Below are 26,637 nucleotides of genomic sequence, written 5' to 3'. Positions count from 1 at the left end.
CGACACATAGGGGAGAAATAAGAAATATGTAACTGCACCATAACTTCCTTAAGGAACCAATTTGCTGTAGAGAAAACTACCTAAATAGAACACTCAACATTGACCTTCAAATGTGTTCGGTTAAACGTACAACGTGATGCTATCTACTAGAGATAATCTGCGTTATTGTATTGAATTTGCTTTCTGTTGTTCTCCTCAGATCTTGCGGATGATGAAAGGATACGATGCTCATAATGTGTTACTTTTGCCACCCCGTGCCCCCGGCGATACTCTGCCACAGGAACTGTTGAATTTCTACACAGAGTACTGCTCACAAGAAGCCAAGCAGGGTAATGTGGACAGTAGCAGATATTGTCTGTGCAATATTAAAAATAATCATCCATAACTTGATCACGGGTTTTGCATTTCATCAGCACCTAATGAATCTCACCTCCTTTTTTAAGAACCTGGGGAGGGTTTTCCAGATAAAGACACTGGGGACACAGCTGCACCATCTGAAGGTGAAACACTCAACAATAAAGGTACGATTCAGCCAGTTGCAACCAGAGTACAGGATACTAGGGTGAAATTTTTATTAATATTAGATTCAATGTAAGTGGTATTATTTAAGTGCATTATGAGAGTACATTTGTCTTCTACAGTGGGAGATCTGGAATATGACCCTGTTTCTAGAGCCATAGCTCGTCACATGGGCGTTGATCTTTCACCGGAGGGAAAGGCTGCCCAAAAGCGCCAGGGCATTGCCCTCATTGTGCATGGTGCTCCTTTATCAGGTCTGGCTTTACAGTAACCCACCCTAAAATAAAATGTGTAATTAATTTACTATTACTTTCATCCATTACTATTCTCATATATTTACTCACACATACATTGTTTTCCAGCTATAGTTCATGTGACCGTTGTGTAAGGAACAAACTAACATTTAAGGAGCTCATTGATCATTTTTTTCATAATAGCTCACTAACCCTGTTACCCTAAGTAAACTAGTATATTCCTTAATCCAGTAGACCCATAATGAATGTCAATAATCTATTTAAATATTTACCCCCTAACCTGATACACCATATAGTAACTTTATGTCTTTGTGATAAATAGAAGTATATAGAAGTACACTTTAGAGCAACATCTTATGTGAATGTAAACATCTGTCTGCAGGTAAAACAAAGACAGCAGTTACTCTGGCCAAGCACTATGGGGCAGCGTGTCTCAATTTAGACGAGGTGGTGCAGGAAACTATGTCTTCAGGGAACACCATAGCAGGCCTGAGGGTGAGGGAACTGTGTGCCCAGGCGGCTGTAAAGGAGGCTGAGGCGGATAAGATGGCCACACCCCTTCAGGGTCCTGCTGTTCTTAGTGTCGAGGCAGTAGCCAAACACACGGCAGAGGGCAGCCAGATAAGTGACCTTATAGTCCACCCGTCATCTGCCTCAACCCGCAACAAAACAACCATCACCGGGAAAACCGGCAGTTCTGTTGCAGTCGCTCCCTCATTGGTATGTGCACTGAAATACAGAATTGTTGTCTTTGGCTTCATACATGTCAAGAGAAATCATATTGTTTGATGCAGTAACTTTTTGATTAATGACATAGACTAGAGGTGCAGGCTAATTGTTCCTAATGTTGCGATTTCCCAGCCAATCCGCTTGTACTTCAGCATATCAGATAATTGGCTTTATGTAATTCATACTAATGACAATGCATTTAAATAGTCTTGTCCGCATGCTGTTAGTAGTATGGCGCAGCACGCTATCAAAGCTTTAACAAACACCCGCCTCCACCCTAGCTCCACCTGCCTAGATCTTTTTGCGTAACATTGCATCTCTTAAAAAACAGACAGATTGGTATTTTCAAAATGTTAGGATTTACAGTAATCTAATAAAAAATTACAGTTTTGTGGATAGAAGAAGAACGTAAATAAAGGTGCAGTGTGTAATTTTTAGAAGGATCTCTTGTCAGAAATGCAAAATCATATACAAAACTATTTTATCAGGGGTATATAATGACCTTTCATAATGAACCGTTATGTGTTTATTACCTTAGAATGAGATGTTTTTATCTACATACATCGAGGGTCCCCTTACATGGAAGTTGCCTTTTGTGCCGCCATGTTTCTATAGAAGCCCTTGAAGGAATATTCCATTTTCTTAAAAGAAAAATCCAGATAATTTGCTCACCACAGTGTCATCCGGGGTGTTGATGTCTTTCTTTGTTCAGTCGAGAAGAAATTGTGTTTTTTGAGGAAAACATTGCAGGATTTTTCTCATTTTAATGGACTTTAATAGACACCAACAATTAATACTTGGCTCAACACTTGGCAGTTTTTTTCAGCGGAGTTTCAAAGGTCTAAATGATCCCAAACGAGGCATTAGGGTTTTATCTAGCGAAACGATTGTCATTTTTGTCAATAAAAATAACAAATATACACTTTCAAAGCACAACTTTTCGTTTAGGTCAGGTCCAGCGCGACCTAACGTAAATGCGTAGTGACGTAGGGAGGTCACGTGTTACATATATAAAACGCACATTTGCGGACCATTGTAAACAATAAACTGACACAAAGACATTAATTAGTATCAGTTGACATACAACAACGTAGGAACGGTCCTCTTTCACCACACTTGTAAACACTGGGGCAGAGTTTCGCGTTCGTCCTCTGTGACCTCTTGACGTGATGACGTATTGCGTCGGGTCACGCTAGCGCATGACGACCGGATCTAAACGAGAAGTTGTGCTTTAAAAGTGGATACCTGCCATTTTTATTGTCAAAAATGACAATCGTTTCGCTAGACAAGACCCTTATGCTTAGTTTGGGATTGTTTATAGTCCTTTGAAGCTCCATTGGAAAAGACTGTTAAGTGTTGAGTTAAGTATTAATTGTTGGTGTCTATTAAAGTCCATTAAAGTGAGAGGGATCCTGCAGTGTTTTCCTCAAAAAACATAATTTCTTCTCGAATGAACAAAGAAAGACATCAACATTTTGGATACAATGGTGGTGAGTAAATTATCTGGATTTTTCTTTTAAGAAAATGGAATATTCCTTTAATGGACTAAGTTTTTTTAATAAGTTGGCTACCGTAGCTTCTCTATGTGTTTCAAAAGCAAGGGGTGAGCAGTGGACCTTTAAAACGTAATTAATTTTTTTCGGATAACAAGAATTTCTCTTGTAAATTTATTGTAGATGTTAGGATATTTTTACCGCATGCCTGCATGAGTACTCAAAAAGACAGGCTTTTTACAGTTCATTAGGTTAATCTTGTTTGTGTGATGCAGTCTGGACAGACATACTTGCGTCTGAGCATGAGTGCCAGTCAAAAAGCTGGAGAGCTGAGCGATGGCGTCCTGCCTGATGATCTGTTGGTCGATATCCTATCAGACAGACTGCAGGTGAGGGTTGGCTATATTGTGTACATTTGACTTGTCTATACCAGTATATACTGTAGTATCATGGATGGTCTTCTTTGCCTTGAATAGCTTAGCGACTGTCATCGTGGTGTTGTGTTTGACGGGCTGGAGACCCAGTATTGCAACTCTCAAAATAACACACTCCAGATTATTCTGAAAGCCCTCAATAACCGCCGCCATATTTATGTTATCAACCTCTTTAACAGCTACAGTGCCTTCAAGCGCAGGTGATTTATATGTTATCATCATTAACATTTTATTTTGTGTTTTTAGAGAATAATGATTTATTTTGTTACCAAACACAAAAAGAAAAGTTAATTTTGTGTATTACTTTAGGGAACAGATTGAACAGGAAAAGAAAAGACAACAGGAGCTTGAGAATTTAAGAGAAGAAGAGGAGACGCCTACTGAGGACACAAATACCAAACCAGAACCTCTACCAATAATAGAGGACAATGTAGAACAAGAGCTGGTTAGTTTAAATGTTACACCCATTCTCACACTGGACATCCTAACTTTATTTTCTTAATAAGTGACACTTAACATTGGTGATCTTTACTGTGTTATGTTGTACATTGTTAGCAGTCCAGTGATAGTGACAGACAGCTGGAAGCCCGATTTCAGTTGTATGAGGATAGCCAGCCCCAACTCCAACACATTCTTCAGTTCTGGGACCGAACCCAAGGTCTGCTACTGCAGCCTGAGGTCCAAGAGACTGAGGAGACCACCGAATGCCCTGCCCCAACTGGCAAGAAGAACAAGAAGGAACGAGAGAAGGAGAAAATTGAGAAAGAAAAGGTTAAGGGAGACACCGTAGATATTAAGTCTTCGCTTCCGAACCAGGCCCATGTGCCAGTTGATGGTACAGAGGGCGCTGACAACATGGTGGTGCCAGTTCCTGTCCCTCACATCTGGCTGTCCATCAAACACAACGAACACCTTAGTGGATTCGAGATTATCAGTAGCATGAAACTACCCTCCCTTGAAGAGGTTGAGAATAAAATTTTTTATGCCTGAATATTTCTTTTCTTTTTTTTTTTGGAAGTTTCAATATAATATCTTGTGAGCTGTCATAAAGGTGGTTTTGTCTATATCCCAGATTTTGGACGAATTAGGAATTGGACCCAGAGGCCCACCCATTTCTCCACCTGTAATATTCTCCATTGTCCAGTACCCTGAGAAGCGATCAGCGCCCAACATTCAGCAGTCTAGCAGCTGTCTAACCATAACAATTCCCCCAGCGCCTGATCACCTGGCTGAGAAGAAGAAAGATGCAGATCTTATATCAGATACTATGGATCCAGTCACATCTGTTAAGGTAGTTTCCAAAAATGTGTTTTGCTACTTGAAGGATTCATTTAAACATGGTAAATGACGTGTCAATGAGCGTAAAAAAATTAAACACAATCTTCTTGGTTCTTGCAGGAGGCCATGGTGGCTAGTGATACAGATCAAAGGTACTGGAGGTCCCTTATGGACAAAAAGCACATACAGTATACAGCAGAGTCCTACATGTGTTTATTAAAGGGGCACTCCACTTTTTTTGTAAATTTGCTAATTTTCCAGCCTCCCCAGAGTGAAACACTTGATTCTTACCATTTTGGAACCCATTCAGCCGATCTCCGGGTCTGGCGATACCACTTTTAGCATAGCTTAGCATAATCCATTGTATCTGATTAGACCATTAGCATCGCGCCTAAAAAAATAAACAAAGAGTTTTTATATTTTTCCAATTTAAAACTTGACTCTTCTGTAGTTACATCGTGTACTAAAACAGACGGGAAATTAAAAGATGCGATTTTCTAGGCAGATATGGTTAGGAACTATACTCTTATTTTGGGGTATTAATAAAGGACTTTGCTTCCATAACATGGCTGCAAGAGGGGCAATGATATTACGTAGTGCCCGAAAATAGTCCCCTGCTATTGAAAGATACTAAGGGGACTATTTTCGGCTGCTGCGTAATATTATTGCGATGTAACTACGGAAGAGTCAAGTTTTAAGTGGGAAAAATGTCGAAACTCTTTGGGATTTTTAGGCGCGATGCTAATGGTCTAATCAGATTCAATAGATATGCTAAGCTATGCTAAAAGTGGTAGCGCCAGACCCGGAGATCAGTTGAATGGATTCCAAAACTGTAAAAATCAAATGTTTAACTGTAGGGGAGCTGGAAAATTAACAAAATAAAGTGTCCCTTTAAAAAATGTGGGATTCAAAATGATTTTTCAGATAGTGGCCCTGTTAACTAATCGGTCTAATTGTACAATCGGATTTCCTTGCTTCCAAGCACACAGATGCTCCTAAAAATATTTTCAAATGGTGGGATAACTTGAATTTAGTATTTCAAAAATAAATGTACAGTATGTAGTGTAAAAAGTGCATTTTATTCAAACTGTTGTGCCCATAATACTATTTGTAATTTTCACTACAGTATTTCTCTATCTCACTTTTTCTCTAAGAATCTTAAATGTGTGATTCTTTTAAAGGCTTACTCAGTTTCGCTGGATTGTACCACCAAATGAAGCGGTTACTTTCAGGATCATATTTCAACCCTCTTCTCTTGGAGAATTTGAACAGACTTACAGCTTTGAGTTGATGGGGAGCAAGCGATCTTATCAGCTGTATTGCAGAGGAATTTGTGCTTGCCCATCTATAACCAGAGACCCTCAGTGAGTGATATTTTAGTAGGGGAAATATCAATACCATAGTCCTCTGACATGCACTAATTATTGCAAATGTGTTAATGTATTAGGGTGGTGTTTGCACACTGCAAAAAGACCCTGCAGCCTGAGAGTGGGCTACAGAAGACGTATGTTATCAAGTCTGATGTGTACGAGTTTGGACCCTTGCTATGTGGAAAAACCAGAGAAAGGTGCTAGCGCATGATGCTATTGCAGTTAAAACAATAATGAGCTTAAAAGGGGTCGCACACCAGATGAGAAGCAGTGCGTCGCGCCATGAATCTAAAAACAGAACACATTATTTTCTATGAATGTACGCATATCAGAGCGCCACTCACATAGTTAATTAAATAACATCATATTTGTCCCAAATCGTTACCGTTTAACAATGGCTGCCAACGTATATTTTGCATTTTGAAGTAGACGCTATCTGACTAATCTTGCGCTATTTAATGCGCACTTCCTGTGTACAATACCTCTAGGTTGTCCTAGATGCGATGTGACGCTGCGCTTCTCGTCCATTGTGCAACTCCCCTTCACTCTGTTGTGGTTGTTCAATAAAGTTTTCTAAAAGTAGAGACAATTCAAAATATACTGTTATAAGCATATTAGATTTATAGACCGTGTGTACATGTGCATTTATATGGATATGAAACACAGCTAGAATAATTTTTTTGTGATTTACTGTTTTCGACATAAAATCACAAAAGAACATTCTGTGAAAATATAACCTTGAAATCTTTGTATTGACGGAGTATAAAGTGAAATCAATGAGTGAAATCAATGAGTGAAATCAAATGCTCCTAATCTCATAATTAGATTATGAGACTTGGATTTCACAGACAGGGTCACTAATAAATGTTTTGAGAAAGTGTAACTTTTTTACATAGGTATAAAGAACGGAAATTTCCTGAGAACATGGAGAAGTTTGTAATCCACAACAATTCCATAATGAAGGCTGAGATCCAGTTTTACTTCCAACATGACACCAAGGCCACTACTTTCTTTCTTGACCCATCACAAATGACCCTTGAACCCAATGAGAAAAAAGTAAGTGCACTGCCTTCAGGGCTGAATTTAAATTTGATATTTATACAGTAAAATATTATTTAAATTTCCCGTTCTTTCTGTGTTTTTGAAGCTATAATTGTGTTTACAGTGCACAATATAATGTGTTCATGTTTTATGTGTAAAAAACGTGGTATTTTTTACAGAATTAACTTATCTGTATAGCACTGTTTTCACTGTCCTGAAAACGGGCTGATGTCTTCCTTGTTCTATGAAGTCCCTCCTTCAGAAATATGTAACAAGCTCTGATTGTGTAGTTTGGTTGTGATGTAACAGCAGCTAGCTTAGCAGAGCCGTTTGAGCCAAAGCTGGCGACTGACGCATTCCTGTGGGCGGAGTCAAAAACTGTTTTATTGACTTCATTCAGCCGGGAAGTAGAGGGCTGTAGTTCAAACCAGCCGTTTGCTGTAGGCTTGGAAAGGGGAATTCTGTTAAAGAAAATATATCGCCTGGCAGTAAATTTTGAGCTTTATCATTTTGCAGGTTCCAAAAATATTAATTTCCAGATGTCAAATCATTATTGTAAACCAACATTTTGTCATTAATCTAATCTCATTCCAGTCTCATCTTCACTGAAATGATTACTTTCACACAATGAAAGGCTTTCCTGTCATTAATTTTCAATATTTTACTGGCAGAAACTGACGGTGTGGGCGTATCCCAATACTCCTAAACTAGTAGAGGACAGTGTGGTGTGTTGCATCAAGGGGAACCCAGAGCTGGCCGTCTTTTGCCTTTCCTGCATAGGAGTCAGACCAGAACTGGACCTGGATCCCAAGCTGCTTCAATTTGACAAAGTTCCACCATACAGGTCATTTACTACACGCTCACATGACCTCTTTGTTTGCTTTAAATTACCACAACTGATTTTATAGTCCACTAACCGCATGGTTATAGTAGCAGATATGAGCCATTCCCACATCTTTTCCTAATTGCTTGGTTTTCTGAGGTTAAGTACACATATGCGGTTTTCTCACTCGAGAGCAAATTACCCAATGTTTTTTTGTTCACTCTGGGTCCTCTGAGAAATCCAATTTCTTCTGGATAGGAATTTCTGGGATTGCGGTATATTGCTTTTTTGCAGCTCTTTTCAGCTACCTCGTCCACCTTCATGGATTTAGAGCTTTTGTCAACATTCTGGGTAAAATAACATTCTGTAGTTCAAGTACATCCCATCTGATTTTAAAAGAAAATAAATTTAATAGTCAAAGACAAATCACGCACAACTCAGACTAGCTACTGCAGCAGCATCAGGTGTGCTCCTCACATTGAACATTGTAATTATGTCACACATTTAGGTATTGTTTATGTCAGTGGGTTTTGTTGTGCACACATCCACAGCACATTGCATAACAACCACATCCAGCCATTACCACCTTAATAAACATTACCACAGATTGTTGAATACAATCACAGATATTCTATACTATAACATGTGATATAGAAAAGTTATCATATGTAAGTATGCAAGTACATTTCTCAAATATTAAAAAAACGTATTCATTCTCAAATATATTAATAAACTGTACTGTACATTTGCATTGAAAAATTGCAGGTAAAAAATATTGTTTGTGCATTTTTCTACAGAAAGGAAACCCGGAGCCTGACTCTGCGCAATAAGACGCTTCTGCCGGCTGCCTGGAAGCTGCGGGGGCTGAAGCTCCTCGGAGATGAATTCAGTGTGTCGCAGAACCAAGGGATCATCATGCCTCTCTCTGAGTGTCACGTGCACATGAATTTCATGGCTAGAGTCCCTGTGAAACTGAAGAGAACCATTTGTTTAGAGGTAATGTGTTCCTGAGCATTGCACATAAAGCGTGGGTTTAGTCCCAGGGATCACAGATAATATAAAAATGTATTCCTTGTAATGCACTATAAGGTGTTTTGAATAAAAGCATCTGCCAAATGCATCTTGCGTAACAGCAGTAATGCTGTCCATTTTCAAGTCTTCTTTGAAATATGTAGTCTTTGTTATTATAATTTCACATTTTAATGCAATAGCATGTCTAGCATATGTCTTAATGTGTCGTGTATGTGTTTACCAGGTGTCAGATGTGGACAACATTCTTGGCATTGTTCAACATTCAGAGAACATTCAGATCTTTGCAGAGGTCTATGACATTGCGGTGGACATAATTCTTCCAGAAGGTACTTGCTTGCTTACAACTAATTGGGGCATCTCACCATTACTTATGATTACTTATTTGCGGTTGTGTTTGTTTTTAGGTTCCGATGGTTCATTAGATTTTGGAACGATCAAAGTATTAGAAGAGGTGAAGCGGACTATTAAGTTAGAAAATAAAGGCAAATATGACATAGCCTTCAAGTAAGTTATAAAGCTGTACAGTAAGCTGTTCAAACATCTACTGTACCTGTTTGCCGCAGTGATTTAAAAAAATTTAAGTTACTATTGAGAATGACTGCATTCTTTTCCAATATTTTTGTGTAAAGGTTTGCACTGGAGCCCACTCACCCAGGAATGCCAGATTTGAACTCTATATTCTCCATCACACCTCAAAACGGTTGCCTACGCCCCAACAACAAGCTGACTAATATTCAGATTGTTTTTCAGCACAATAAAGAAGTTTCCATCAGAGATAACCCAATCCTTTGCTGTCAGGTCTATAATCCAATTTAATAGATTTTTCTTGTACAAATATGATGAATGAGGTGTACATTGTCATTGTCACAAACATTTCTGCAAGACGACATGCACACCATATAAACAACAGCCAACATACAGTATTATTATACTTAAGAATGTGCATGTTTGTACGTAATTATAATACACACCCAAACCATTTCCATACAGAATAAATGCTTTTCACACATCATTCAAGTCATCAAACTGCATGCACCTATGTGTGTGCACACATTTACTGAATGAGACCCCTTTATCATTGTACTTTTTTAATAAAACTCTGCTATTGTGAAGACAGAACTAATGTGTTATATTGCATTTGCTCCAGGTTATTGAACCCAGTCTGGATGGTGGTGAGACCATTAACGCAATACCAATCAAAGTGTCAGTTCAATCGGTCTTCTCTAAATACAGCATCACTCCTTCCAACCAAATCAATTTTGGCCCACTGGTGTTTGGTTCTCGCAAGAGACAGATTCTTACTCTGCAGAATAATGGCAACTTTGACTTTCATTTCAACATCAGAGTGTGCAAAATTCCTTTAGTTCCAGCACAGAGAAGAGGGTATGGCTGTTATGCATTATTTAACACATAACAGAATACAAAGTATCAAAGCATTTCGAAATGTTGTACATAAAAAGTGTTTTTCTTTTTTAAGCCTGGGAAATAGGCAGGGTTCAAAAGACACTTTACAGAATGAGGTTGGCACGTCCACACTGGTAAGAAATATTACTGTATCTCTTGAGTTCTTGATAGCGTATAAATATATTTGGAAAAACTATGAATGTGTGACTTGGTTTCTTACAGTTACTATCAGTGGGTGTTTTCTCATTGTCTCCATGCGTTGGCATTCTGGCACCTGGAGCTCAACAACAAGTGACTGTGGATTGCAAGGCAGATCATGTAGGTAGCTGGGAGGAAAGTCTGTCTGTAGTCATTTCTGACAGAGACCCCTCTGACAAACCAGACGGGATTCCATACAAGCTTGTGGCAGAAGTTTGCATGCCAGGTTTGTGACCATGAACAAGTAGATGTAACGTTTTATAATGTTCTCTTGTTACCTAATTGCACGTATTATTATTATTATTTTTTTTTGCTTTTTTAAACATTAATGAAATTTGACATGACACCTTCATAATCATGACATGACACGTGTCCTACCCAGTCTCACAAAATTATGTACCTAATAGTCACATCATTTTTTGATTCTTTTTCATGATACTGTCACGAATTTCCACGGTTTTTCGTGATCGTATTATGAAATTCTGTTTATGTGTCATTTTCACGTATTGGTTACTCAACTGCTTTTCCTATTTTCCAACCAATTTCGCTTCGGTTTAGGTTTAGATTTGGTGTTTGCATTAGGATTAAACTTGAACTATTGGTTTATACTATTTTTTTCAGATTTATTTTATATGTTTTCTAAATTTTAAAATATTTTCGCCTGGCGTTAGGGTTAGAGTTGGGTTTGGGTAAGGATGTCATGTTATGTAAATCTAACCCTAAACCGAATCGAAAATGGTAAGAAAATAGCACAAAACAGTTGAGTAACAAATACGTGACAAAGACACATAAACAGAAATTCGTGATACAATCACGAAAAAACGTGGAAATTCGTGACAGTATCACGAAAAAGAAAAGAAAAATTATGTGACTATAGGTACGTAATTTCGTGTGACTGGGCTGCACGTGTCATGAACATGAAGGAGATTTATGCACGTTTATGACAACTGTCATAAGTGTCATTTGTTCAGTTATGTCATTTTTAATGCAAAGATGACATTGTTTGGGATATCTTTGTTATGTTTGACATAATCCAATACATCATAACTTCTCATAAATCTGTCATAAACATGATATAGCAGAATAATTATCAAACTTAATAAACTACCTAGCTTTGTGGGTTAACATTACATTAAACTGTCATTTAAATGTCATTAAAGCAACACTATGTAGTTTCCATGTAAAAATGACTTACAGCTCCCCCATGTGGTTGAAAAGCGCAACAGTGCCTGGTATCAGACACTCTTCTGCAGGCAGGAGGAGGGGCGGGGCTGTGTGCTCTACCCTCCACCGCCACTTTCAGAGTGTGCTTGTAGCAGCTAGGAGGCTGCTTAGGTTGCAGCAACAGTACAATTTGTCCAGTTAAAAGTTGATCTATCACTGAAATAATTTTAGAGACATTATTTAAAGGTAAAAAAACTACATAGTGTTGCTTTAAGTGTTAATACTATGTCAAATAGTTTTATAACAGCATCATGAATATTTTTCTTGACCTCAACTACAGTGCTACAAATCGAACTTTTCATTAAAATATATTTAAGTGTTAAAACTATGTCTAATAATTTTAAATACCTTAACAAAATGCAGTAGACACGTCAAAAGATTTTACTTTATGTATGTGCACGATACATAAAAAACTGACAACTAACAGAACTTGTTCTTCCTTACACAGAGAGTTCTGAAATTTTCTGACAAAGGAGAAAAAACTAACAACATATTTAATTAATTGAATGTAATAAACTGTTTTTGCAGCGATATGGACACACCGCTGCATGGCTTAACCCATTATTGTACTGTTTTCATTTAATTTTAGGTGATTCGGTCTCCAAATGCAATAAAATATAATTTTATCAATTTGAATTAAAATTATTATTATTATTGGATGATTGATTTTAGTTCTCTAACACTTGGAGAAAACTAAAAAAAAAAAACATTATGAACCGAAGAATATTCATGTTATAAAACTATTTGACAGAGTATTAACACTTAATGACATTTTAATGACAAATAATTAATTATATTTGAATCACTGGTAAAAAGTAGTCAGTTATGTTGTCTTGGTAATGTCAAGTTGTCATGAGAAGTTATGGTATATTGGTTAATGTCAAGTTGTCATAACAAAGACATCTCAAATAATGTCATCTTTGCATTAAAAATTACATAATTGAACAAATGACACTTACTGTAATGACAGTTGTCATAAACGTGCATAAAATCTCCTTCATGTTCATGACACGTGTCATGTCATGATTATGAAGGTGACATGTGGTCTTACGCACACCCCTTCAAGTAAAGTGTTACCAAAGTATCTAGTACAGCTAAAAATAATGATTTCTGTTGTCTGAATTAGTCAGTGTCAGTTCTGTTACTGTCAAATGCTGTTACCAAGATAGAGTTACAGTGTTGACAGTAATGTATGTCTGTGTGAGAGAGCACACATTTTAATAACTTGGTTCACACAATGTTAAATACCCCTCACATATAATATTTTCTGTGAAAAGTGTTTTATATAGCAGAAAATCATGATTTCCTCTTGTCCAAATTAATTTGTGTCATTTCTGTTAACATCAAACAGTCTCTCTGCCTTGGTAAAAGAGTTTGACAGTACAGAATTGGCTCTAATTCGGACAACAGAAAATTATGATTTTTAGCTACGTAAGACAATATAGACCTTTTGCGAGTCGACGTCACAGTTACGCCACGCGCGCATGTGGTGGCAGAAAAGCAGTGGAAATGAATGAGACACGAGTGAAACGAACAATATAACTGACTAGAAAATGTTTTGTTGTGCTGTTGAGTGTCAGAATAGGAATGCCAAAATAGATTACCTTTTTTTTATAGTATACCGTCGTCGAAGACACCATTTGAAGATAAACGTAGGTGTTAATGGTTGCAATAAAAGCCCTCAACCGGACAGACTGGAGTGATGAAATCATCTAAAAATCTTTTAATAATTAGAATAGAAAATAATTAGAGAAGTAATCCGGTGTTCTGTCGAAGTCTGATCCCTCTATGTGTTTCTTATAGCGTTTTCATCACGTTATGTTTATAATTTATTTAGAAAGATTAAAGATTTGAATTAGTTCATAATATCAATAATATTACCATTTATTAAAGTTTTCGGGGTTTTTTTTTCGTTTTCTATTACTTCTTTTTACCTTATATCTTAGCCTATGTCTTCTTCCTGTTTGTTCTAAATTCTGATGTTTACTAATAAATATATAAACATAGCACACACACACACACACACACACACACACACACACACACACACACACACACACACACTATTTAAAGTGTTAATAATATATAAACAGGCCTATACAAATTAATTTGTATGTAAACATAATAGTTTTAGAACAAACACGTAGGCTATAAATATAAGGAACAAATTGAAAACAGGAAAATGATGAAATATTTAATGATATTATACAGAATACATGATAGTATTACTCTTATAAATACTTCAGCGATTCATACTGTAAAAATAATTGATTTACCAATAAAGAACAATACATATACATTACATACATGCACACAATTAGTAGCCAAGCCATTTAAACTTTTAATGTATTTAAAAAATAAACGTAACTTGGTGAAAACGTTATAAGAAACATTACACTTAAGAGAAATATAGGGGAAACAGACTTCTACAGAACACCGGATCCTTAAAAATCACAGTTTAATGCTAAAACACTTCCCACAGCTATTGAGAAGCATTCACTTTCTGCCACCAGTAGGGCTCCGCCCACAAAAAACGTCATCTCTGTTTGCAAACACGCAAAAGGTCTATATACAGAAAATTATACTGTTAGGGTTTGTAACATTGTGTGATCCATAACAATGAGTGCTCTCTCACATACGTGACTGTCAACACTGTTACTCTACCTTGGTAACAACAACATGTTAACAGTAACACATGACACTGACTAATTTGGCCAACAGAAAATCATGATTTTTTTTAGCTATATAAGACACTTCTTACAGAAACTATTATATGATCCTGTGATCCATGACAATGAATACCATTATATAACCATTTAAAAAATTTACTTTGGACACTAAACGTACCTGTAATTATATAATCACCCTTATACTACGGGGCTAAATGCTTTATTCTAATTGGTTGAGAAATCTTCCACGGGTGTGCATTATTTTTTTGTAAACGCACACCTGACCTGTCAAATGTCTTAAAATAACCACTAGAGCAATGTCTTTGGTAACGGTGGTATAAGCGAAATAATTAACTCCGATCCTTTGAATTATTTGAAAATAATGCACACCCGCAGTGTTACGGCACTCCGATTTGCATTACCATCTTGGATGTGCATTATTTTCGAAAAATTTAACGTCATGTCGTCAATTATTCCTTACATATACTACTGTTATGAAGTAAAATGATTTTTGCATGCATTCTTTATGTTGTTCAAGATTCAGTTCAGATTCAAGTGGTCATGATTTTTACCCTGTGCTCTTTAGGAATAGCAAATACAGATATAGCTTCTATCTTTGAGGAGCACCGTATCTGTAAGATCAGCAGCATGCTGCAGTGTGAACAGTACCGAGACAGTATGGGAGTCTATGTGCAGGATGAGAACAAGTTTGTCTTTAACAATGTACTGGTGGGTCGGTCAGCCAAAGCACAGTTTCGCCTGACCAATCCGGGTAAAGTGGCATGTGATCTCAGCCTGTCGATCAAGTCAGTCAAGGTTTGTTTCTATAAGTTCTTCCATTATTGTTCATGCTGTGTAACTACATCTGTTTAGTACATCAACATGTCATTTTAGACTCAACCTGCAGAGGTTTTCGAGTTGACCCCTTCAAAGTTGTGCATTGCCAGCCACTCGCACGCTTTCGTCACAGTCACCTTTTCCCCCACGACTATGCAGACGTATTACGCTGTGTTTGAGGCCGTTCTGAAGGGGGCTGTGAGGTAGCTGGCTTTGTAGTATAGCTTTGATATAACTGTGTGTGTTTAGGTGGATGGTAACATTTATTTGCTTTGCAGCCAAGCTCCTGGCAATAAGTCCAAAGCTTTGGTGTTCGATGTAATGGGTGAAGGCAACTTGCCCTGCATCACTGTTCTGAGGCCTGTTCAGAGGACAAATCAAGGTCAGCCATTGGTTCAGTTTAAGCGCTTGTTGGTGGGCCGAGGCCAGACTCTTCCATTAGTGATGAAGAACAATGGAAATGTTCCTGCACATGTAAGTAAGATGAGACTTAATTATAATTTCTGTGATATTAATATTTATTGAATAATCTATGATCCTCTGATGTTTGTAGGTTAGCATTATTCTGCAACATCACCTGGATGCTTTTACTCTGAAAGCTGCTGCTGGCACTGTATGCAAACTTGCCTCCTCACACATTGAACGCTATCCTGGAAAAGGTAAAGGTGTCTGCACAAATACAGGTCCTGTTTGCATTTGATATTAGTATGTGTTTTGGGATCTATTTTAGATACAGACCGGAATCCAGAACATTTTGTGATCCGATCACGCAAATTACATCTTGACATTTTGTCATGTGACCTCGTGATGCTAAAACAAGCTATTCTATTAAGACTCAAGTATTTTCTCTTTAAATGACATGGGTCTTTATTTTCCTCCAGAAACAGAGATCGCTCATGTAGCCTCTCTGACCCTCATGGTTGGGCAACAAGCAGAATTCCTAATTGGGTTTCATCCAAAGGTAGCTCAGAGGTTTGAGACCAACATAAAGGTAATGGTGCAAGATAACCAGTATGATCAGACTGTGGTGCAACTTGTGGGTGAGGGTTACCATGACATCATCATCCTGGAAAACATCAGCAGTAAAGTTCAGCAGGAGAGCACTGAAAGTAAGTGAGGCATTAAATATGTGTTTTATGTATTTTCCTCCTCTGTTTTGTTAAGTACAGTGTACTGTAGAAGTGTACTTTTTTAATGCTTTTTTTTAGGTTCATCTGATCTTCTGCATTTTGGGGACTGTCACGTGGGCCGAGCTTATCAAGAAACCTTTACCATGACGAACCCGAGCAACTCCAAAGTGCTACGCTTTGAATGGGTTCCCAGTGCACCACACTTAAGCTTTTCCCCGCAGGTCGGTCACCTGCATGCTGGGTGCTCCAAAGCTGTGACTGTGACCTTCTGCTCCGAGCAGCCCATTGTTCTGAACGCGCAAGCTATTACCTGTAACTCAACACTATCACCTTTCAGCAGCCTGTAGACCAGGTGCCAGACTGGGACGATTGTCACAAGACCGTTAAATGGGTGGATGTAGACAACAAGTCCTCAGAGCGGCCCACTAAACAGAAGGTGACTTTTATAGAAACAGTGATGGTTTGATTACATGCAAATTCAATCCAAATTCAATACAAATACAGCTTAAAATGCTGTAAAGCCAGCTTATAGGGAATATTACATCATGTAGTCGTAAACAATGTTTTAGATCATATACAGTATCACTTCAACTTTTGGTAAAAATGATTGCAAACAAGCTTGAATTAAATATACACATATGTTAAGCCCTCACTGTGAATTGCATGTCAATTTTGAGAGTTTTGAACTAACTTGACAGTAAATTTACTTGTTTCTAAACAGGTTGTAGTGGCTGATCCTGAGCCTCTGCACTCCGTAGTGGAGGACTCCTCAAGAGAGGTGGAGCTAATAGTCAGCTCTACATGTGATTACGTCCAGTACCAATGTGATACTGGACCCATCCGCTTCAAAGACACAATGCTTTACCAGACTAGAGTCTTTAAGTAGGTGTCAATGCATTCATATGACAGTATAGATTGCTTCCATATTTGTATAATAATTGCTGAAGAGTGAATGTGAGAATGCTGTATATTATAATATGTGTGATATTTCTAGGCTTCAGATGGAAAACAATGGCAGTGTTAATCTGGAGTACTCCTGGAAGGTTTTGATGGAGACGTATGGAAAGACTACATTCTTTGAACATGGAGGTAAACACATTGCTTTAAAATATCTGCATTTTGATGGAATATGCAAATATTCCACTTTTTTTTAAATAGGCACGTTTTAAGCTCCCCTAAAGTTAAACATTTGAATTTTACCATTTTGGAATCCATTCAGCTGATCTCCGGGTCTGGCGGTCCCACTTTTAGCATAGCTTCGCATAATCCATTGAATCTAATTAGACCATTAGCATCATGCTAAAAAATATCCAAGGAGTTTCGATATTTTTCCTATTTAAAACTTGACTCTTCTGTAGTTACATCGTGTACTAAGACCGCCAGAATATTAAAAGTTGTGATTTTCTAGGCCGATATGGCTAGGAACTATACTCTCATTCTGGTGTAATAATCAAGGACTTTGGTGCCGTAACATGGCTGCAACAGGCGTAGTGATATTACGCAGTGCCCGAAAATAGTCCCCTTGGAAACTTTCAATAGCAGGAGACTATTTTCGGGCACTGTGTAATATAATTTGTTCATTTTTATCAGTGGTCATTTTTCAGCACGATGCTAATGTCTAATCAGATTCAATGGATTATGCTAAGATATGCTAAAAGTGGTACCGCCAAACCCATAAATTAATCCCAAAACCGTAAAACTTAAAAAAGGGGGTTGGAAAATGAGCCTATTTTCAAAAAAAGTGGAGTGTCCCTTTAACATAGAGTAGATACTTCAATGCAAATGAAATTATGCTATTTTACATCTAAACTGTTACATTTGTGGCATTTACAACTTTATGCAAGTTGTGTGTGTTGATGTATCAGGTCGAACATCTCGTTCAGCTCAAGGCACCAGGACACCTTTGAGACCAGCAAGCTCTTTGCAGAGTGTGTCTTCTCTATTGCTAGGAGACCCAGAGCTCCCTCCCTTCAGTGTTGAACCTGGTGTAGGATCTATCAGCCCAGGAGTGAGTCAGATCTTCCACATCCGGTTCTCCCCTCTGGATGTGGCTGAGTTTGAGGCCAGTTTAATCTGCAGGTGGGAGATCTAGACAGACGCTAATATTTATAGACACATACAGACTACCATTGATAATTTGTTTGTCTTTCATGCATAAGCCTATTTTTATGTATTTGCAGAAAGATGTTTTGTTTAGTTAATCAGGCCTGTTATTGTTTTGTGTTCTGCTTAGACAATACAGTCATTAGGTTCATGTTGTTACGTTACGTAACACAGTATGACTCTCTAACTCTCTTTATTAAAAATGTCATTGGGGTTTGAAATTGACTGATTATGACCTGATTTTCTGCTTGGTTATGAAACTTTATGACTTTATGTTGCATAAATGGTGAAGGAAATTATTTTCATTGCAGTATCCCAAATCTAAAGGACGAGCAGAGTCCAAAAATCGCCGTAAGTGGTCGTTGTTTGCTGCCATACTGTCATTTCCACCTAAAGGATTCAGACTATCTCACTGCAAACAGACGCAACACAGAGCTGCAGAGTCTTCCTAATGTGGACCCCAATACTAGGGTTATAGACTTCACTTCAGTGGGCATTGGCACATCGGTCCGCAGGTATAGTTGTATAGTTTAAAAACATTTGTCTTTGTGCTACATAATAAACCACCACAAATAAACAAATATTAATCTTTTATTTTCTCTTAGGGAATTTGGTATTGTTAATCCCACAAACAAGCCTTATTCTTTCATATGGAGATGTGAGGACTTGAGAGGTGATTCCCCTTTCGAATGCTTAACACCAAACAAGTGCATTCAGGCTGGAAAGGAAGTAAAGGTGTGTAGTTTGATAGGTTAACAATTATTTTCTGGTAGCGCAGCATTGGTATCAAACTTCTTGTTCCTAGGTCTCATTTGAGTACCGGGCTTTGGACTTGGAGCTGGTGGAATCTAACTGGACCTTCTTAATCCCCGAACACAAACTGTCATTGCCCTTCCTCCTGGTGGGGACTTCTAAAGAGCCTGTAGTCTATATTGATCGAGCTCATCTCAATCTGGGCAGCCTGCTTGTAGGTGAGATTTCAATAAAATGCATTATTCTCCCATATTAAGGCAGCTTATGCATTTGTCATAAGTGACATGTTTCCTGGGAAAAACACAAACTCCTATTGTCAGTCATGTTCTTCTATTGCACTCAAATATCATAATTTTATTATATTTATGTATATTATTATATTATATTTTATTAAGAATGATTACCACGGTCGGAGCCGATGGTGTAGTGGACAGTGCTCCGACATATGGTGCAGATGCACTTGCGGCAACCGGAGCTCGAATCCCGTCTCGAGGTCCTTTGCCGATCCCATACCCCTCTCTCCACCCTATACTTTCCTGTCGTCTCTCAATTACTGCTATCAAATAAAAAGGCAAAATGGCCCAAAAAAAGAATGATTACCACAAACATAATGCAGCATTGCTACCCATTATGCAAAGCTCTTAGGAAAGCGAAGTTTCAATACTGCCACAGAAGAGTTTTAGGGTTTGTTTTTATGGAAATCAACCCTCAAATGGCTTACTTGTATATTGCATATTGTTTTCTTTGGAATATTTTAGAAAATTACATCACATTTAAGAGTATAAATATCATATGTTCCAACATACACTATAAATATGCTGTACAAGCAGTGGTGTTCATGTGCCTTTGTGTGCAGGTTTTGAAGCTCATCACACTGTGTTTCTGGTGAACGGTGAAGATCAGCCGTTCCATTTTACTGTCCAGAAGAACTCCTGCCTCACTGAGGGCTTTCAAAACCAATTGTTGTTAGAGCCAATGGAGGGAACAGTTCCACCCAAAAATAAGTAAGTGCAAAATTCTGCCAGATCAAGAGATTTAAACGTTAAAGGAACAGTATGTAAGAAATGTATATCAATTAATCATAAAATGGCCCTGATATGTCACTATTTTCATTTCAAATACTTATATCACGAACAACAGTGGTCCGGCCAGGATATTGTCATTTAAAAAGTGGAGTTGCAGCCCTCAACTGATGTTTATGTTGTCATTTTGTGTATTGGCCACCAGTTGTGTGATTGCAGTACCAGTTTTAGCCACAAGTTTTGTTATTGCAATACCAGTTTTGGCCACAATCCTACATACTGTTCCTTTAAAGATCACATAACACAGTTCTGCGAATCTCATGTTAATCTTGAATACCTATGGAGTAGTATTTCATCCTTCATATCTCTGAAGAATCTTTAGTTTTATCAGATTTACAAAAGACAGATCAGCTGTACTGCTACTTTTCAGGAAAAAATTGTGCCCCTGGAGGCATACCGTGGCAGAGCGAGTCACAAGCCAGCAACACACACAATACATTATCTCACTATCCCTGGCCAACTTATGATTCCCTACATGCACATGTCATTTTCAGTGGTTCCCAACCTTTTTCACTTCAAGGCCCCAGTGGCGACTCGTGACTGCTCATCCGAGGGACGCAAATTCAAAATGTGTGTTCCTCATGTTTTTCAAAATATGTGTTTGTTTGTTTGTCAAAATAAGTGCCTGCTGCGTACGCGTCAAAACCACTTATGATAAAAGAGACGCTCACATTCACAAAATACACGCAAGACACTCCCTTAACAGTAAACTCTGATTACGCATGAGATTATGCGAGTATCTGGCAAACCCAAGCTTCTCTTTAATCATAAACCCTTTAGACGCATCTGCAGCAGACACTTATTTTGACAAGACACCTGATGCACACAGGATCTCTCAATGCGCAGAACACATATTTTGAAATTACGAACCACACACATGACGGGCTACATACAAGTTTTGACGAACTTCACATCGAGCGCCCTTGAGAAAAGAAGTGACCGGCCGCCACTGCAAGGCCACCTAGTTGCCAACAACAATATTTGAAGGCCCCCCCAATCACTCAATTCTTTCCACATAAAATTAAATAGAACATGGAATGACTAGACAGATGTATATTCGCTACTAAAATGGCCAAACCAATTAGAGACATCTTGATTTTTGCTTGTTTTAGCTTATTTTAATGCTTGTTTTGTCAAATTTTTTATAATTTAGGCCCCTTGAAAATCTGCTGAGGCCCCCTGGTTGGGAAACACTGGTTTACATTATATGCAATTACGTGACAATTGCCAACAAACACAGACATTTGATGCAGTTTTACTTGTCGCCTGTGACTCATTTCTTCAAAAACACGCTTCTCTGGTGACGTCGATTTTGTCATACTCCGTCATACGTCCAACTGCTTTTTTTGACACTTTGCAACTTTTGAGGAAATACTGGCAAACTGTTGGGTCTTTCCCTTGAGCTTCTTTTATTCCTTCGATAGGATCCCATTGATTTTACGGTTCACTCCCACTCGTGAGGGAGATGTGGCTTTTAATTTGGTGTTGACGGTGCAGAAGAAGCTCCAGCCTCTGACAATGAATATTAAAGGGGAGTGTTACAGACTAAATGCTCACGTACAGTATGAGAGCCCAGAGGGATCCATCAAAGAGCTCTCACCAGACCATATTCACCCGGTGGACTTCAAAAAGGTATGACCTACTGTAAAGTCAAGTATGCACACTTAAATTATTATGCGTGAGTGAGATTTACCATCACTTGGTTTTCACCATCACAGACAAATCTACCTTTTTTTAAAAAAAAAATCCCTGAATAGGTGGAGCTAAATGAGGAATCCACATGTACCTTTGTGGTGTCTAATCCTGGGAAGTTCACACTGAATGTTGAGTATGATTTGTCTGGGCCAGCAATGCTTCAGCCCCACCTGGAGGTGAAACCTAAACTAGACACGGTGCCTGATGGAGGACAGAGCTTTTGCACCGTGACCTTCTGCCCTCAGCGGAAATGTATGCTTAGGGATTCAACATTTTCCATTAAGGTAAAGTAGATCCCTGTTCTCCACTTATTGTACTACCATATCATTTGTATATTTTGGGGCATTTTACAGTTTTTAAATTCTCATTTTGTAGATAAAGAATGGCCCGACATTCCGTTGTGCCTTAACGGGGTCTGCTTTGGTCCCGGAGTTGGAATTTTCTTTTCTCAAGCACAACTTTGGAATGCATTTCATATATTGCACTGGCATGATACCTGCTACACACACGCTGGTCATTGGCAACAGAAGTAACAGAGGAATCAGGTACAGACACAGATCTTAGTTTAAAAAAAACACACACACAAATGGTTTGTTTTACATGTGCAAAAAGGCATACAGCAAAGTTTGATTTTATTATATAATTGGTCAAATTTAGTCTGGACTGCTTGTTTTCCAACACACCCTTCCTGGAGGTAAGCTTCAACCCTCAAGTCCTTCCCCCCGGAGGTTCTGTGGAGGTCCTCTTCTCATTCTACCCACGCAAAGCAGTTCGTTACCAAGAGAAAGTGGTTTTTGAGATGAATAAGTGTGCCAAACAAACAGTGGAGATCCTTGGGCAGGGGGTTGAGATGCAGGTGAGATAGCACTTTGTTTTTGTTTAAAGGAAAACAACACCGCTTTTAAATATTTTACTATGTTCTTACCTCAACTTAGACAAATTAATACATACCTTTTTTATTCAATGCGTGCACTTAATCTTTGTACAGCATGTTGTCAATGTGTTAGCATTTAGCCTAGCCCCATTCGTTCCTTAGGATCCAAACAGGGAAGAATTTAGAAGCCACCAAACACTTCCATGTTTTCCCTATTTAAAGATGGATACATGAGTAGTTAAATGAGTAAGTATGGTGGCACAAAAATAGAAACGTTGCGATTTTTTTAAACAGATAAAAAATGAGAACTATATTGTATGGCGGAAGAGCACTTAGTTTGCAGCACTTTAACCTCAGCGTTCAGTAACATCTGCTTACTACTCCTCCTCTCGCTCAAACCTCCGTCAATATTACTGCGCCCGATGTCATACAGTAAAGTTCAAATTTTTTATCTGCTTAAAAATTGCCACGTTTTATTTTGTGCCACCACACTTACTTGTGTAACTACTCATGTAACAGTCTTTAAATAGGAAAAACATGGAAGTGTTTGGTGGCTTCTAAATTCATCCCTGTTTGGATCCTAAGGAATGAATGGGGCTAGGCTAAATGCTAACACATTCACTTCGCACTGTACAAAAATAAAGTGCACGAATTGAATAAAGAAAGTTTGTAATAATTTGTCTAAGTTGAGGTAAGAACATAGTAAAATATTTTAAAAATGTGGTGTTTTCCTTTAAACTATACCTTTAATAGTCATACACTCCCTTCCTCATGGAACTATGCATCCTCCTCCATTTCTCACAGATTAACTTGGAAGACCCGGGGCATAAGGTAGTAAATTTTGGAGCCTTGCAGATTGGCCAACAAAGTCGCAAATTGGTCCCTCTGGTGAACAACAGCCACTGTCCTTTGACTCTTAGTCTGGTTCGCACAAACCCTAATTACGCCCTCCAGGACGCCAGGGTAACACACGACACATACTGTTACTGTTTGTACATATAAACGGATTCGTTAAATTCATGGTATTTCTAAACTGTGCTTTTTTAGGTCCTGTCAGTGAGTCCAGAAGGGCAGGTGACTTTAAAGGGTGCAGGTGGACGCTGCGTGCTGGAGCTTCTCTTCTCTCCTCAGCGGCGTATTCCTCCTTTTACAGAGGAACTGCAGTTACAGTGTCTGGGTGCTTTGCGCCCCCTGCTGGTAATGAAGGGTTGCTGTCAGGGAGTGGAGGTCAGTCTGGATACAGACTACCTGCAGTTTGGAGCCGTGGTCCAGCGTTGCAAAGCTTCACGTCGCATTATCATGCAGAACACTGGGGACATTGGGGCAAGGTACATATTCACACATTATCAAAGACCCTTGTGTGTTTGTGTGTTTATATATATATAGATGTACCTATATATGATAAAGATATTAAGTCTCCATACGTTTTTCTGTAATCCCTTTAGATTTAAATGGGATGTAAAGAGTTTTGCTCCAGACTTCATTATTTCCCCTGCTGAGGGCTATATTACACCTGGAATGGAAGTACCCCTTGAAGTGACCTTTGCCCCCGTCGAGTTAAGTCAAGATTTGTGCTATGAAGACCTTCGCTGCACTATAGAGAGGGGCAAACCTATAAAACTCACCCTGACTGGCTCCTGCATTGTCCCACCGGTTGCAGCAGAGGTAAGCGGCAACCGTAAACATAATAATGACCAAAGCTACAAAGAGAGCAGAAGTCTGAAGTCTTTTACTATGTTTTAAAACCCAGTGAGCCTATGAGGATTTTAACAAGCTCACTGTGAAAGTAAACCCAGGATGGCAGGGGAAATATAAATATTTTATAAATAAACTTATTAAAAGTTGTGTTACTAGTTTCAGATGTACTGACGAAAATATTAAAGGTATAAGAATATGGACTATTCATTGCTCATTCATTTCTTGCTTATCTTCCTTGTTCCTTATGTGTGTGGACAGGTGTTGAATTTCGTGTGTCAGGTGCGCAGCCAGTGCACTCAGTCCGTGGGTCTGTTCAATCGGATTAACCAGAGCGGGATGCTGAAGTGTGTCATAGAGGGAGAGCACTGGAGCGGGTTGCCCACTCTCCTCATTGATCCTCCTCAGCAGAACACCTATGAGATCACATACAAGCCCTTAGTCATGACTGCAGAAGGGGAGAGGCATGAGGTACGACTATTTTTGCACCTGATATGGGCTCATTATTCTTGAAAAAGCTGTTCATTTTGAGTTTCATAGTAATGATTTTATTAAATTGTTTTATATGTATTATATTTAATGTTACTACTGCGTGTCTGATAATACAAACAATGACAGTAGTACTAATAATCATATGTTAATGTACTGTAGTTTAAATTTAATTTATAGTGAATGATTCTACAGTGAATCTTCTACATCTCTACCTTTTACATAAATAATTTAGTCCAAACCACATTTTGTCACACTTTCCCAATAGAAAGTTTTGTAGTGGGCACCAAAAAGTGCTCTAAAAAATACTGTAGAAGTCGTCAAACCATTACCGTGCAGATACCAAAGCTGTGGTACAGCGTGTAACACACAGTCTTTTGACACTTTAGTTCCGCATTAAATGGAAAAGCGAGGTTGAGTCGGAATTGCGTCATGTCCCAAACACATGTTCTCCTCTCTCCCTGAGGATTTCCTGCCACCTTTTACTTTCTAATCTAGTCAAAGGCAAAAACCTCAAAGAATGTGTCTGTACTTTGCTGTCTCTTGTGCAGGGCTCTGTGTTCTTCAGTTTTCCTGATGGCACCGGAATACTGTACATATTGCACGGCACAGCTGAGCCACCCAAAGCTGAAAGCACCATCGCAGAAGAGATACAATGCAAAACCCACCACACACAGATTTTGTCTGTGAATAACTGGCTGCCCAGACTTCAACGGTACTTCATCCAACACAATAATGTCAAATACACAATTCACAAGCAAGCACCAACCAAGCATTTACTACAATCGTCAATTTAGCAATCAGCCAATATGCCTCTAGCTGCCATATTATCCTGTTTAATAAACATTTCCCATCATACATAAGCACAGACACTTATGCAAATGTAGTAAATACTGTACATTGCACATAAACATGCTCATTACACATGATAAACAAGTAATTTAATCCTGATAATACCCATAATGCAGCTGTCTTTGGTAACTTGCTTTATAATGATTTTCACATGATAATCACATTTTATTGAAGATAAATACCAATTCCTGAATTTTTACCATTTGATCTTTAATATGTAGCGGGGAAAATAAGAATTTGACACATCAGCATTTTTATCAGTAAGGGGATTTCTAGGTGGGCTATTAACACAAAATTTCCACCAGATGTAGCCATCACGCCAAATATTGAATTCATACAAAGAAATCAGAACATTTAAGTATACAAGTTGAGTCATAATAAATAAAGTGAAATGACACAGGGATTAAACATTGAATGCACTTTATTTAATACTTTGTAGAAAAGCCTTTGTTGGGGATTACAGCTTCTAGACGCCTCTTGTATGGAGAGACCAGCCGTCTGCATTGCTCAGGAGTGGTTCTGGCCCATTCTTCCACACAAATGGTCTTTAAATCTTGAAGGTTCCCTGGGCCTCTTTTATGAACTTTAATTTTCAGTTCTCTCCATAGATTTTCTATGGGATTTAGGTCAGGTGACTGACTGGGCCATTCAAGCAACTT

The 26,637-nt window shown here is 38.4% G+C and overlaps 1 protein-coding gene across 1 annotated transcript in view; it reads left to right on the top strand.

The window, feature by feature from the left end:
• Positions 1-26,637, top strand: part of hydin (HYDIN axonemal central pair apparatus protein) — a 94,984-nt gene that overhangs the window by 65,523 nt on the left and 2,824 nt on the right. The window contains 44 exon segments of the mRNA XM_055174500.2: positions 200-329; positions 444-521; positions 642-773; positions 1,156-1,493; positions 3,271-3,384; positions 3,472-3,629; positions 3,739-3,874; positions 3,985-4,392; positions 4,502-4,720; positions 4,828-4,859; positions 5,889-6,071; positions 6,155-6,274; positions 6,974-7,133; positions 7,790-7,962; positions 8,739-8,937; positions 9,197-9,299; positions 9,378-9,477; positions 9,603-9,771; positions 10,121-10,356; positions 10,451-10,511; positions 10,600-10,801; positions 15,055-15,284; positions 15,363-15,508; positions 15,584-15,779; positions 15,859-15,964; positions 16,187-16,414; positions 16,514-16,747; positions 16,750-16,871; positions 17,157-17,317; positions 17,430-17,524; positions 18,301-18,514; positions 18,850-19,053; positions 19,144-19,273; positions 19,344-19,509; positions 20,148-20,295; positions 21,798-22,005; positions 22,131-22,352; positions 22,444-22,613; positions 22,726-22,924; positions 23,747-23,905; positions 23,990-24,270; positions 24,388-24,607; positions 24,899-25,108; positions 25,678-25,841. Of these exon segments, the coding sequence (XP_055030475.2) occupies positions 200-329; positions 444-521; positions 642-773; positions 1,156-1,493; positions 3,271-3,384; positions 3,472-3,629; positions 3,739-3,874; positions 3,985-4,392; positions 4,502-4,720; positions 4,828-4,859; positions 5,889-6,071; positions 6,155-6,274; positions 6,974-7,133; positions 7,790-7,962; positions 8,739-8,937; positions 9,197-9,299; positions 9,378-9,477; positions 9,603-9,771; positions 10,121-10,356; positions 10,451-10,511; positions 10,600-10,801; positions 15,055-15,284; positions 15,363-15,508; positions 15,584-15,779; positions 15,859-15,964; positions 16,187-16,414; positions 16,514-16,747; positions 16,750-16,871; positions 17,157-17,317; positions 17,430-17,524; positions 18,301-18,514; positions 18,850-19,053; positions 19,144-19,273; positions 19,344-19,509; positions 20,148-20,295; positions 21,798-22,005; positions 22,131-22,352; positions 22,444-22,613; positions 22,726-22,924; positions 23,747-23,905; positions 23,990-24,270; positions 24,388-24,607; positions 24,899-25,108; positions 25,678-25,841 (7,664 nt within the window).

The sequence above is a fragment of the Misgurnus anguillicaudatus genome, chromosome 15 (assembly GCF_027580225.2).
Source record: "Misgurnus anguillicaudatus chromosome 15, ASM2758022v2, whole genome shotgun sequence".
Classification (NCBI taxonomy): Eukaryota; Metazoa; Chordata; class Actinopteri; order Cypriniformes; family Cobitidae; genus Misgurnus; species Misgurnus anguillicaudatus.
This window is presented reverse-complemented; position numbering and strand designations above follow the sequence as displayed.